The sequence below is a fragment of the Nyctereutes procyonoides genome, unplaced genomic scaffold (genome assembly GCF_905146905.1).
Source record: "Nyctereutes procyonoides isolate TBG_1078 unplaced genomic scaffold, NYPRO_anot_genome, whole genome shotgun sequence".
NCBI classification, from domain to species: Eukaryota; Metazoa; Chordata; class Mammalia; order Carnivora; family Canidae; genus Nyctereutes; species Nyctereutes procyonoides.
Window position 1 is genome coordinate 88,877,294 of NW_026575140.1, and position 14,719 is coordinate 88,892,012.

Consider the following 14,719-nt stretch of genomic DNA (forward strand, 5'->3'; position numbering starts at 1 on the left):
ATAAGAGTTCCTGTGGCTAAAGATTGGGACTGTGCTACTGTGGACTATTGCAGTGGTTTTAAACTAGCGTCCAAAGAGATCTTACCTTATAAATTGAACACCAATAAAAAATTAATTTATAAAAAAATAAAATAAAACGAGTCTCTTGTAAAAAAAAAAACAACAAAACAAAGAGATCTTACCTTAGAAGGGAGTAATGAGATTATACTAATTATTTGTACAATTTCAAAAAAATTCAATGAACATTAGATATTTAAGTGACATAAGGGTTCTTAGGCTATTATTTAATAGGTATAACATGGAGCCAAATTACGTCCGTATTCCGGGAAAAACAATTTTTAAAAAGGCACTTGGAATTGGTAAGACTTGGTTTCCTGGAGGAGTTGTGGCCAATTTCACCTATTTTCTGGTTAGAATCTTAGTGGGGGTTGAAAGAACAGTTAAGTTGATCACGGGTGGGGTTGAGAATAAGATTTCACCAGAGACTTCTGTCTTTTTAATTTTCCCTGTGTTTTTGTCTTCCTCACCTACAGATGTTGAGGAGACTGTGACCAAATTTATTGCATCTGAGATCTCCTTCAATGTATATATGTTCCACGGTGGAACCAACTTCGGTTTCATGAATGGGGCCACAGATTTTGGGATACACCGAGGTGTTGTCACTAGCTATGGCAAGTCCTTGCTGGTATGGTTACCTCGCAGCAGAAGTGCTACGGAGCTTTACAGAGGAGGCTCCAAAAGCATGTTCTGAGCATCACTGGATTCTTGACCTACAGTCTGTGCTGAGCTTTCAGGGTATTCCTACCTATTTTTGCTTTCTTCTGTGATGTTCGTAACACCCCCAGACAGGCTGCCATCGCAGCAGATGGGGCACCTCAGACCTAGAGTCCTGCTTCATTCATCATATATACTGACCCCTTGACTTGAACCTTCTAAGATACACAATGGTGATTGCTTGATCAGCACACCCGGGCAATCCAGGGGAGAAGAGGAGTCCATTAGAAAGTAAGACAGAGAACGAATCCAGTATCTTGGCAGCCTCAGACCCCTAGGAAGGGTTGTGGGGAGTGTTTCCAGGGTGGCATGACCCCCGGCACACATGCACATGCCCAGCCTGGGATGGCCTAGTCGGAGGGGTGGGGAAGATGTGTCTTCCCATTGCCTCTGGTAGCCCTGGCCTGTGTCATGTCAGCAGTGCTGCAACAAGGTCTGTTGTGGACGACTGCCTGGCTGGCAACAATACCCGGTGTCTTGCAGACTATGATGCTGTGCTCACAGAGGCCGGGGATTACACAGAAAAATATTTCAAGCTTCGAAGACTCTTTGGATCTGTCTCAGGTACTCAGCAGTCATTTCCATTTGAGGGATGGCTCTTCTCATAAAGTGGAAGGATGAGGAAAGAGAAGGTTCCCCTTTGGGTAGAAACTTGGAGCCTTAATGGCAAGGGTAACAAATCCCGGTTTTCCCACTTAAAAGTTGAGTGGCTTTGCACGAGTATTTCAAGCCCTTGAGGCCCGTTTCTTCACTGAAAGATGAAGACAGTGATCTGCATGTCCCGTAATGACTGGGAAGATTTGCATAAGTTACTATTTGTAGAGCTCTTAGTATGAAGGCGTAGTACCCTCACATCCAAGAGCAAAAGCCACCCTATTTAGTTTTATTTATTTAAATAAAGTAAATCATCTGTGTGCTAGACGGTGAGCGCTGGCGTCGCCAGAGGGCCCAAGGCAGAGTTCTTGCCCCCGGGAGCCCTGGGTCTGTACGGCCGGCCCTGCTCTGCAGAGGTCTCCATCTGTCAGCTCTCCAGGCGTAGAAAATGGTTCCAACTCCGTTATTTCCAGTTTCTCCTTACTCTTGGGGAAGTAAACCCATCGCGAGGATAGGACCCACTTCTGTTGCTGGCTCTGGTGTATGAGAGTTCATGGGAGGGGTGGGAAGGTTGGGAGAGGGCAGTAGTTCTTTCGGACGCTTCTCACCCCATGGCCTGTTTTCTTTCAGCAATACCTCTGCCGCCTTTACCCGAGCTCACTCCCAAGGCTGAGTATCCTTCTGTGAAGCCCTCTCTCTACTTGCCGCTGTGGGATGTCCTCCAGTACTTAAATGAAGTGAGTACTCCCTGGCACTGGAATGGGGGGTTGGCTCCTGGGGGCTTGGGGGAGAGGGCTTTTGGCCACAGAGTAGAGATGCCTTCAAGGACTTTTTATTGGGAAATGTAAAAATAAATATTTTAGATTTTGTCCAAATTTAGAATGATGAGGCAAAAACCACAAACTCTTTCTGGATAGACTGTAAAAGGGTTTGAACTTAAAGAATGAGTCGGCCTAGGGGGAGAAGGGGGATGTTAGAGGATCCGGTTTCTCAGCTTAGATGAACCATTGCTCTTGGATGGGACTACATGATCCATACTGGAAAGGCGGAGAATCGGGAACCTGTAAAACTGAGTTTCTGAACCTTCTTCACCATCAAAAAGGCCAAATCACTAAACTTTTATGGGTCCATACTGTCCCTTTCAAATTAGACTATCTGTCCTATTTTGAAGAAGAGATAAAATTGTTCGGAAAAACGTTAACTCGAATTCATAGCAGGTTCACACCTGCTATCACTGTTTTAGATAAATATAGTGATTGGCATGTTGTAGATGCTAACTAAACGTTTGCTTTAGTGCATAATTCCTGTTCAACTTCAGTTACATTAAAATTAGACTTGTTCATTCCATTGATTCCCATGATGACAGCAGTTGTTCTCTCTACCATGTTTCTACCATCTCCGGAGCTTTCTGGAGAGTGGAGATGTGGGGATGATGCACATCATCATACAGCACTGGTTTTAGTACTTCTTATCCAGAGAACTGTTGGGGACCCTTAGGAGGGTCAACAAAAAATGCCAAGGGCCTGAGGAAGAAGGATCCCAACTTCTTGTCACCCTGGCTCCTGTCTCTGCCGTGTCTCTCATAGCCAGTTATGTCTAACACACCAGTCAACATGGAGAACCTCCCTATAAACGGTGGGAACGGCCAGTCCTATGGATTCGTGCTTTATGAGACTTCGATCTGCTCCGGAGGTTCTCTGCGTGCGGACGTTCACGATACAGCACAGGTAGGTGTCCGCAGGCTGACTGTGGAGGTAAGAGAACATTTAGCCTGACTCTGTTATGGGGCGGGGGGCGGGGAGTCACCGGTCCGCTGTACTATTAGGTGGCATTTTTCAAGCACCTGCTATTTGGGAGGCATTGGGAATATAAAGTCAAACCAGAGAGACTTGCTTTCCGCTTCACCGCAGCTTAAGTCTGTGAAGGCCTCTGTTCCGCTTCCAGCATCTGTGACCGCCGAGGGTGGTCTCTTCCGTCATGGTGACCTGCTCCTCAACCAGAGCCTCTCGCCTCCTTTCTTCGGGTGGGTGGGCTGATCAGTCTGATGCTGGCTCTTCGTTTGCAGGTGTTTTTGAATGAGGTAAATATAGGACATCTGCACGATCATGCGAAGACACTGACTGTTCCTACAATGACGGTATGTGATCCAAGAGTCTGGGCGCTACCTTAGACCTCTGACTCTAATGTACCCGTGGACCAGTTCGGAGGTAGACCACCTCCTTTCTCTGCCACTGCCCTTAATTGCTTCCCACTCGGGGTCCCAGCAGCAAGGGCTTAGGTCTGTAAGCGGAACTGCATCTCCCAGGCCCCAGTGTAGTGGAGTGTAGCGCACATGCTTCGGTGTGAATGGGATCTCCCCGTTAGGCCCTGAGTCAGTCATCAGCCCCTGGCTGGGTCCCTGATCAGAGGCCCACAGCAGAATCTCTCTGCCTTTCCTAAGGCAGACCAGCAAGTGGAAGGGAAGAGTGAGTTGAGAACAGGAGCACAGAGTCCTCATGAGAGAGGAGGACTGCTAGACTCTGGGGCCCCTTTGTCTCCCATGTGCTTGTCTGTCCATCTGGGACTTGGAGAAAAGAATGAGTTCTAGAGTGAAAGCTCTGTGAGACCATGTGGTCTCTGTGAGCTGGTCTATCCCGAGGAGGAACGCCGAATTCTTTTGCTTGTTTGTTTGTTCTTAGAGATGTCAACTTCTGAGGATCCTGGTAGAGAATCAAGGACGAGTCAATTTTTCATGGAAAATTCAAGACCAACGGAAAGGTGGGAAACAGGCTGTAATCCCTCTTTGTGGTTACTTGGATCCTACGGTTGGAGCAATGTGGCATTTGGGGGGAACAAATGAACCCCTTGAGCAGTGAGATACCGAGGTTAAAGCAGAACATTTAGTTTGGGCCCTGGCCTATTGTGGAGTGGGGCCCAGTCCCCCACTGGGAATTTCAGAGAAAGTTCTGATACTAAGTGGGATGCTTTCTTGGCAATATGGAGCCACACGGTAGGAAACTTTGGGTCCTAGCAGGTCAGACCAGCGTCTCCCGTCCTGGCTGATTCCTTATCATAGGTGTCTATAGTCTGCATGATCTTTGGGGACCCTGGAGAGTGTCCAGTCCTTGTCCGTACTTTCTCCTACCCCTTCCCTGCAGGACTAACTGGATCAGTTACCATCAATAACACGCCCCTGCAGGGTTTCGCTATCTATTCTCTGGAAATGACAATGAGCTTCTTTGAAAGGTACATCCCTCCTTATACCCGGGAGACACTCTGAGGGACGGGGGGGCTTGCAGATGGTCAAGCTCTTCACTTTGCAGATGAAGAGCTAATACTCCGAGAACTGACGTGATTTACCCAGGATTATAGAGTGCTTTGGGGTCAGGACTAGAACTCCAGAACAAGTCTCCTGACTCTTGATTTTAATGCTTCTACTCTAATACGTCTTCCTGGATCAGAATCTTAATTCCTGAGTGGGGGAGTCTAGGGTCAGTGTTGGCAGCAGAGTGGGGAAGGGTCTTCCTCCTCTTCAAGGCTCTGCTCTTCCTCCAGGCTCCGCTCTGCCACCTGGAGGCCTGTCCCAAAGGCCTGTTTGGGCCCCGCCTTCTACCTCGGTACCTTAAAGGTGGACTCTTCGCCCAAGGACACCTTCCTGAGGCTACGGGTAGGTGAGCTGCCCCCCTCAGTTCTGGTGTCCCAATCACCGCTTCTTTTCAGAAGAGTTTGGAAGCAAAGCCATGGTGTTCCTGGCAGGGATACTTCTGTTTTTCTCTGTTTTTCTCATCCTCTTTATAACAAGTCTTCCAACATTTCTCAATCTTCCTAATTGATCGTTATTTTAAAAATAGTAAAACACAATGGAAAACCAGAAATAATAAGGTACAGAGAGCAAATGAAGGAATTTCTCCTTCCAACCCACTCTGCATTCCGATTCCTTTCTACTTTTCAGAACTAAACACCGCCCGTGTCATTGGACCAAAGTGGGCCGCTTCTTGGTGCATTGTAGACAGACTACACCAAATGGAGTTCCCTCATAAGTCCTCTATTTGTACAAACCAGGAGATTGTGGGGAATAATTTCCAAAGGTCTGTCTCCCTGAAGATGGGAAAGCAGACCTTTTTTTTTATTTTTTTATTTATTTTTATTTATTTTTTTAATAAATTGATTTTTATTGGTGTTCAATTTACCAACATACAGAATACCACCCAGTGCTCATCCCGTCAAGTGTCCCCCTCAGTGCCCATCACCCATTCACCCCCACCCCCCGCCCTCCTCCCCTTCCACCACCCCTAGTTCATTTCCCAGAGTTAGAAGTCTTTATGTTCTGTGTCCCTTTCTGATATCTCCCACACATTTCTTCTCCCTTCCCTTATATTCCCCTTCACTATTATTCATATTCCCCAAATGAATGAGAACATACACTGTTTGTCCTTCTCCGATTGACTTACTTCACTCAGCATAATACCCTCCAGTTCCATCCACGTTGAAGCAAATGGTGGGTATTTGTCGTTTCTAATGGCTGAGTAATATTCCATTGTATACATAAACCACATCTTCTTTATCCATTCATCTTTCGATGGGCACCGAGGCTCCTTCCACAGTTTGGCTATTGTGGACATGGCTGCTAGAAACATCGGGGTGCAGGTGTCCCGGCGTTTCGTTGCATCTGAATCTTTGGGGTAAATCCCTAACAGTGCAATTGCTGGGTCGTAGGGCAGGTCTATTTTTAACTCTTTGAGGAACCTCCACACAGTTTTCCAGAGTGGCTGCACCAGGAAGTCCTAGCCTCAGCAATCAGACAACAAAAAGACATTAAAGGCATTCCAATTGGCAAAGAAGTCAAACTCTCCCTCTTCGCCGATGACATGATATTCTACATAGAAAACCCAAAGCCTCCACCCCAAGATTGCTAGAACTCATACAGCAATTTGGCAGTGTGGCAGGATGCAAAATCAGTGCCCAGAAATCAATGGCATTCCTATACACTAACAATGGACTGAAGAAAGAGAAATTAAGGAGTCAATCCCATTTACAATTGCACCCAAAAGCATAAGATACCTAGGAATAAACCTAACCAAAGAGGTAAAGGATCTATACCCTCAAAACTATAGAACACTTCTGAAAGAAATTGAGGAAGACAAAAAGAGATGGAAAAATATTCCATGCTCATGGATTGGCAGAATTAATACTGTGAAAATGTCAATGTTACCCAGGGCAATTTACACGTTTAATGCAATCCCTATCAAAATACCATGGACTTTCTTCAGAGACTTAGAACAAATTATTTTAAGATTTGTGTGGAATCAGAAAAGACCCCGAGTAGCCAGGGGAATTTTAAAAAAGAAAACCATTTCTGGGGGCATCACAATGCCAGATTTCAGGTTGTACTACAAAGCTGTGGTCATCAAGACAGTGTGGTACTGGCACAAAAACAGACACATAGATCAATGGAACAGAAGAGAGAACCCAGAAGTGGACCCTGAACTTTATGGTCAACTAATATTCGATAAAGGAGGAAAGAGGATCCACTGGAAGAAAGACAGTCTCTTCAATAAATGGTGCTGGGAAAATTGGACATCCACATGCAGAAGAATGAAACTGGACCACTCTCTTGCACCATACACAAAGATAAACTCAAAATGGATGAAAGATCTAAATGTGAGACAAGATTCCATCAAAATCCTAGAGGAGAACACAGGCAACACCCTTTTTGAACTTGGCCACAGTAACTTCTTGCAAGATACATCCACGAAAGCAAAAGAAACAAAAGCAAAAATGAACTATTGGGACTTCATCAAGATAAGAAGCTTTTGCACAGCAAAGGATACAGTCAACAAAACTCAAAGACAACCTACAGAATGGGAGAAGATATTTGCAAATAACATATCAGATAAAGGGCTAGTTTTCAAAATCTATAAAGAACTTATTAAACTCAACAGCAAAGAAACAAACAATCCAATCATGAAATGGGCAAAGGACATGAAGAGAAATCTCACAGAGGAAGACATAGACATGGCCAACAAGCACATGAGAAAATGCTCTGCATCACTTGCCATCAGGGAAATACAAATCAAAACCACAATGAGGTACCACCTCACACCAGTGAGAATGGGGAACATTAACAAGGCAGGAAACAATAAATGTTGGAGAGGATGCGGAGAAAAGGGAACACTTTTTTTTTTTTTGAAAGCAGACCTTTTTAGTAGGGCTTGGGGTGAATATTCAGAAGGGGATTTTAACATCGTCGTGAGGCTACAGTCACTTCTGGCACTTTCTGGTTCATCTGCACAGGTGTGGCCCTCAAATTTTTTTTTTTCTATTCTAGCAATCCGTTAGTTTCTTTCTAAAAGCTAAAATTAACAGTTGACAAAAGCCTCTAGTTCCGCTCCTACGGGATAACATTGACAGAGGCTTCTACTAGAAATTTCCTGAGGTCAGGGGGTCAGGCTGGTGACACCAAGAGTTTGTGGGATTTCATATATAACCTTGCCTAAACATATGCACTAATTACTTTTATCACTAATGGGTTCACTCCCTAAATTATATTTTGCAACTTGCCTTTTCAAAAATACTATACCTGGTATATATAGCTCTGTACGTATGAACACACATAGTGACATAAATGCACAGTGCAATAAATCATCGCCAAGTGAACGCCTTGTAATTATTTTGAGATGAAAAAAATAAAATATTGTCAGTATCCCTCCCAATCTGTGTCCCTCCTTGTCCCTAAAAGGGAACCACTATCTTGGCTTCTAATGCTCCAAGTCAGTGCTTCCTCTTTTGACTTCATGTAAATTGAATTGCATAGCGTGCCTTCTTTTTCCATGGGGTTTCTTTTGTTGCTAAGATTCAACCATTAAGTGAGGCTGTGATTTATTCATTTTCACTATTGTATGGGGTCCCACTTTATAAAATACCATACTATATTTAACCCGCCTACTGTTGATAGGTATTTTTATTATTTCCAGTGTTTGGCTGTTATAGATATTAAGACTTCTTTTGTGTTTATGTTTGTGACTGAGACATCTGTTTTGGTCCTGTTTTGGTCCTAAGTTTTAGGACCCCCATAAACGATTTGGGAAGTAGCCTGTGTAAGCCTGGTATTACTTCTTACGTGTTTGGTAGATTTCTGGAGCCACGTAGGGCTGACATTTTCACTGTGGGAAAATTGGTAGGTGTGGATTAAATTTCTTCAAGATTAAAGTATTTGTCAGATTTTGTTTCTTTAAAAGTTAGTTTTCATAAAATTTACTTTTCTGGGAGATTTTCCCATTTCCTCTGAATTTTCAATGTTTTATGTTTAAATTGTTTATTTTTAATGTCTAGATCATCTGTGATAACGTCTCTTTTTTCCTTGATACGTTTTGTACATTTCCGGTGTATGAATCTTTCAAACAATCAATGGTTGGCTGTAATTTTTAGCATATTTTATAGTTATCTTCTGTTTCATTTCTCCCATTTTCTTTATTATTATTATCATTTTTATTTTGTTCTTTTGTGAAATCCTGCACTATCTTTGCAAATTGTTAATAGATCTGGAACTATTTTAAAATATGAAATATATTAGACATTTTAGTATTTTTCTAACACACTATTTTAGTTGTTCAACTTTTTAAAAAAGATTTTATTTATGTGTTTGAGAGACAGAGAAATAAAACACAAGTGAGGTGGAGGGGTAGAGGAGAGAGACAAGCGGACTCTCTGCGGATCAGGGAGCCTGATGTGGGGCTCCGTCCCAGGATCCCGAGATCATGACCTGAGCCAAAGGAAGATACTTAACCGATTGAGCCACCCAGGTGCCCCACAACTCTTAAATACTAATAATTTCCTCTATCACCTAGTCCTATTATTTTGCATTCTAAAATTTTTTATTCAAGTATAATTAATATCGAGTATTATATTAGTTTTAGGTATACAACATAGTGATTCAGCAATTGTATCCATTTCTCAGTGCTCATTAAGATAAGAGTACTCAGAATCTCCTTTATCTATTTCACCCATCCCTCCACCCAGCTCCCCTCTGGCAACCATTAGCTTCGTCTCTGTATGTAAGAGTCTATTTTTTCACTTGTCTCTTTTTTTATTTGTTGGTTTGTTTCTTAAATTCCACAAAGACTGAAATTGTATAGTATTTGTCTTTCTGTCTGACTTATTTCACTTAGCAATATACCCTCTAGTTCCATCCATACTGCTGCAAATGGCAAGATTTCATTCTTTTTTTGTGGCTGAGTAATATTCTATGTATTATATATAATCTTTATCCATTTACTTTTCCATGGACACTTGGGTTTCTTCCATATTGGCTAATGAAAGTATTACTGTAATAAATATAGAGGTGCATATATCTTTTTGAATTGTTTTTGTTTTCTTTTGAGTAAATACCTAGTAGTGGAATTACTGGATCATGTGGTAATCCTATTTTAAATTTTTTGAGGAACCTCCATACGGTTTTCCACAGTGGCTGTGCCAGTTTGCATTCCCACCAACAGTGCGGATACCTTTTGATCCACATCCTTGCCCACACTTGCTATTTCTTGTTTATTTATTTATTCTTTTGATACAAGTCATTCTGAAGGTATACCGTGTTTTGTCTATTCTACTTTTAACCTTAGAAGTTATGTTCTTTCTTTTTATAATTTCTTGAGATGAGTGCTTATGTAGCTGACTTTTAGTCTTTATTCTTCTTTATGAGTTAAGACAATTTTTTGTTCAAGTATGAATTTGGTTGTATCCCATAAGTTTAAAACATTTATTGAGGTAAAATTTACATTAACATAAAATTAATCATTTTAAAGTGAACAATCCAGAGGCATTAGGTACATTTACAATGAATGCAACTATTCCTTCTATGTAGATCCAAAACACTTTTAGGACTCTTACAGGAAAACCTGTACCCATTAAGCACTTTACTTCCCCAATTTCCCTTCTCCTCAGCTCCTGACAAACAATTTTCTCCCTGTGTTTATGGAATTTCCTACTCTGGATATATATTCCATAAGTCCTTATATGTTTTATTTTCATCACCGATCAACTCAAATATGTTCTAACTTTCTGCGTGATTTTTGCTTTGGCCTCTGCATTATTTAGAAGTGTACATGTTTAATTTTCAAATTTTGGGATACTTTATAGTAATCTTTTTGTTATCAATTTCTTGTTTAGTTGCACTGTGGTCTGAGAACTTTAAAATATTGGGCAGCCTGTGTGGCTCAGCAGTTTAGTGCGCCTTCGGCCCAGGGCCTGATCCTGGAGACCCGGGATCGGGTCCCACGTCGAGCTTCTTGCATGGAGCCTGCTTCTCCCTCTGCCGGTGTCTCTGCCTCTCTCTCTCTCTCTCTTTCTCTCTCTCTCTCTCTCTCTCTCTCTTTCATTAATGGATAAATAAAATCTTAAAAAAATACATTTGCTTAGTCCAACATAAGGCCAAGTTATAAAGATTATTATGTATACTTGAAAGAATAGGTATGTTCTGCATGTAGTAGATCAATGTTCTATATATGTCAATTAGTTACACTTTGTTAATCACCTTATTTTAAATGTTTTATGTCTTTACTGATTCCTGTTTGCTTTATCTATTAGCTGTTGAAACATTTGAAAATTTTCCATTATCGTTGTGAATTTTATTTCTCCTGTTATTTCATCAGTTTTGCTTACTTTTAGCTTCTCTATATGTCATTATCACTCACAGTAGATTAAGAATATTATCATCAGGAGATGTTTCTATCTGTCATAGTGCTTCTTTCCTTAATGTCAAATTTTTCTGATATTAATAGAGCTATAGCAAATTCTTTTTGCTTAAGGTTTATCTATTTTATTTTTTCTGTTATTCTTTTATTTTTTTCAATTCATTTATATTTTAGATGGTTTTCTTATAAATATCAATGCTCTATTTAATATGCAGTCCAGCAATCTTTATTTTTTAACTGGAGCATTTCAGAGGTTCCAATTTTATATGTTAGAATCATTTTGTTATATCTCCTTTTGTGTCTTCCTGTCTTGTGTGTTTCTCATTCTTCTTTCTATGGAGCTTAATTTTGAAAACTTTATTTCCTATTATTCAGTTTATTAATCCTATTTAATTAATCCTATTATTTCCTATTAGTTTATATTTAGCTATATTCTCTAGTTAGCTATATCTAATCTCCTACTCAAAACATCTGTTAAATTCTTAATTTCAATTATTACATTTTTTTTGGGCCGCCTGGGTGGCTCAGCAGTTTAGTGCTGCCTTCAGCCCAGGGCATGATCCTGGAGACCCGGGATCGAGTCCCACATCGGGCTCCCTGCATGGAGCTGCTCCCTCTGCCTGTGTCTCTGCCTCTGTTGCTCTCTGTCTCTCCCAATAAATAAATAAAATCTTTAAAAAAATTACTACGTTTTTTCATTTTAGAATTTTCATTCTATAACTTTAACCTTATTAATAATTTCCATTTCTCTGTCAAAATTCTAGCTCTTGTCTTTGATACCTATTAAATACGAATTTAATAGGCATAATTCTGTTAAAGCCTGGGACTTATAAATTCATTATCTGCATCACCTGTGCATCTATTTTTATTGTCTGTTGTTCCTTGTACTTTTTTTTATTATATTGTCTTCCCCATCCCCATCTGCTTGATTTTTTTTGAGTTCCAGAAATTATATATAAAAAATGCTAGAGATAATTTATTTTTTAAAAAGTTATTTATTTATTTATTCATGAGAGAGAGAGAGAGAGAGAGAGAGAGGCAGAGACACAGAGGAGAAGCAGGCTCCATCCAGGAAGTCCGATGCGGGACTCGATCCCGGGACCCCAGGATCATGCCCTGGTCTGAAGGCAGGCGCCAAACTGCTGAGTCACCCAGGGATCCCCCTTTTTTAAAAAAATATTTTATTTATTCATGAGAGACACAGAGAGAGACAGAGAGACAGAGAGAGGCAGAGACACAGGCTCCATGCAGGGAGCCCGACGTGGGACTCGATCCCGGGTCTCCAGGACCAGGCCCTGGGCTGAAGCAGGCGCTAAACCGCTGGGCCACCCAGGGATCCCCGCTAGAGATAACTTAAAGCCTAAGATGATGTCAGAGAATGTACATCAACCTCTGGAGTGGCTTAGGTACACTAGTAATCCTCTTACTATAATTATAAGGATGGAAATGATTTGATTCAGGCTTCCATCCAATGGTGGGGCTATTTCTAGTTTACTCTTCTCTTTGGGTATAGGCCCTCAGGATCACAGCCCAGGGTGTAAATTATTTAATAAGTTTCCTTGGTATCCAATTTGTGTTCCCTAAACTTGTGAGGCTATAAAAGGTTCTGCTAAGCTTCTCAGCCACCTCTTCCTGAATAAGCGATGCCTCTAGGGGAAAAACTGTCTCAGTGTCTTCTTACCTCTCAGTTTTCTTTGCTTAGATCTTGGTCCTGTCTATCACTCATCATTGTATTGTGAGCAGAGTTTTAAAACTGTGTAACTTTTATAACTGCTCTTAGCATTAGCATTCATCTTTATTACATGGTACTTCTCTCTGGAAGTAGAACAACTGCTTTTTAAAAAGCCACAGCATTACATATCATGGGGCAGGAACAACAGTAGCGTTAGCATTAAAGGTTTGGTTCATGTTTTTCTCTGTCATCCCTAGACCAGCTTGGCCGAGTTTCTAGAACATATCCCGTCCTAAACTCTGCTGCTTTCAGTGCCACAAAGCATTGAGTCTTAAACTCACTCCCCAGAGTGCCTTAGATTAGACATCGCCAGTGTGAGTCTGTTACTATATCTCAAGACTTCATTCCTTCCAGACCTGGAATTCTGGATTTGTGTTTATCAATGGACATAACCTTGGGCGGTATTCAATTATGGGACCTCAGGGAACACTTTACCTTCCTGGTGCTTGGCTTCATCCAGAAGACAATGAGGTGAGTCACCCCTACCCCTGCTTTCATGTTTCATAAACATTGAGATCTGCCTTCATCCCCAGAATGCAACCTAGTGTCCTTCTCATCCTGTCCTGAATAGGCTTACCCTCCTTCTTACTGTCAACTTTTCTTTTCTCCCTAGATCATCCTGTTTGAGAAAAGGAAGTGTGGTTCATACATCCAAACTACAAATGAACCCGTACTGTGAGACGGTGTCATAACGCATTCCTTGGATCGTTAGAGTTCATCTACAAGCATTTTTTTTTTAGTAGGCAGATTTATGTCGAGAATATCAGTGTTGCTTACAATAGCATAAATGTAAAAATAACCTAAAAAATCAACGAATAAATTGTTATGAATATTATAGTATATCTATATGATGCCTGTTTTTAGGCTTTAAAAAGTCTTCAAAGGCTTTAATGGCTGATTTACCTAGTTAAGTGCCTAATCTTTAGCATATCTGTATTCTCTAATCAAATGTGCCTTTAGGGAGATACAAATAAAATAATAACAAATTTTATTTCTGACTCTTCATACTCAGTTGGAAGGAAGAAAAGAGTCTCTGGCTTAAGAGAGAATAAGAATTACTGCTCGCTGTATGCCAGAGAAAATACTGTAGATGCTGATTGGCAGATTTCTGGGATGTCTGTGTGTGTGTGTGTGTGTAGGAGGGAGGAATACAAGGTGCCATGAACAATGTCTTCAGGGACTTCCCTACAGCCTGTGTATCTCCAAGGTGACCTTGTGGGTCATATCCAATCAGAGAAGGTGTAGCAATTTGGTTGCTTGGTTCCGACAAGTATGACAGCACAGCCTGTCATAGAGCACTCTATGTCTTACTACTCCTCAGCTATCTGGATATAGTCAAGGCTCCTACTGATAGTGGACAAATATTAGTCAAACAAATTTCCTCAAATGACACCATTGGAAATGAATTACATTTTTATAATCAAGTTACAGGACTTGACCTAAATTCAAACCATTGCACTATAACAAAATCTTATCACCCAGTTAGATACGGTGCCTAGGAGCTTCAACAAATTTAGCAAATGATCTGGTGTTAAAAGAAAAGAAGGAACCTTCCTGCTTGGGATGAGGGCTGAGGAGTTAGATGATCTTCTCTCCCAATAATCTGAATGGTTGGCTCATTGAAAGCGAATTTTATCATGCATCCACACAATTTCTATGTAAAACTATTCTCTGGGGTTATAGACTCAAACCCATAAAATCTATGGATAAACTATAGACCAAAGGAGAGAAACAGAAATAATAATCCTGAAGATCATATATATGTATTATATTTCAGGTAATGTATAGGGTATTTTTAATCTTAGCAACCATGTGGCTTTTCCACCTTGTTGATGGAGAAACCAAGGCTCAAAGAGGTGTTTGAATGCATGCCTCCGGATTTATACCTCTTCTTCTGTTATTATACCTTAGCTCCATACCTATGTCATTTTTTGTGAATACAAATATGAAT

At 41.0% G+C, this 14,719-nt stretch overlaps 1 protein-coding gene across 2 annotated transcripts in view; it reads left to right on the plus strand.

Annotated features, from left to right (window-relative positions):
* Positions 1–13,721, plus strand: part of LOC129496589 (beta-galactosidase-1-like protein 3) — a 43,301-nt gene extending 29,580 nt beyond the window's left edge. For both annotated transcript variants that reach the window (XM_055304687.1, XM_055304688.1), the window contains 10 exons: positions 534–671; positions 1,258–1,338; positions 1,999–2,105; positions 2,955–3,095; positions 3,434–3,505; positions 4,047–4,125; positions 4,506–4,593; positions 4,903–5,014; positions 13,123–13,239; positions 13,382–13,721. In XM_055304687.1, coding sequence (XP_055160662.1) covers positions 534–671; positions 1,258–1,338; positions 1,999–2,105; positions 2,955–3,095; positions 3,434–3,505; positions 4,047–4,125; positions 4,506–4,593; positions 4,903–5,014; positions 13,123–13,239; positions 13,382–13,447 — 1,001 coding nt within the window. In that variant the 3' untranslated portion in view covers positions 13,448–13,721. The remainder of the gene's footprint in view (positions 1–533; positions 672–1,257; positions 1,339–1,998; positions 2,106–2,954; positions 3,096–3,433; positions 3,506–4,046; positions 4,126–4,505; positions 4,594–4,902; positions 5,015–13,122; positions 13,240–13,381) is intronic.
* The last annotated feature ends 998 nt before the right edge of the window (positions 13,722–14,719 follow it).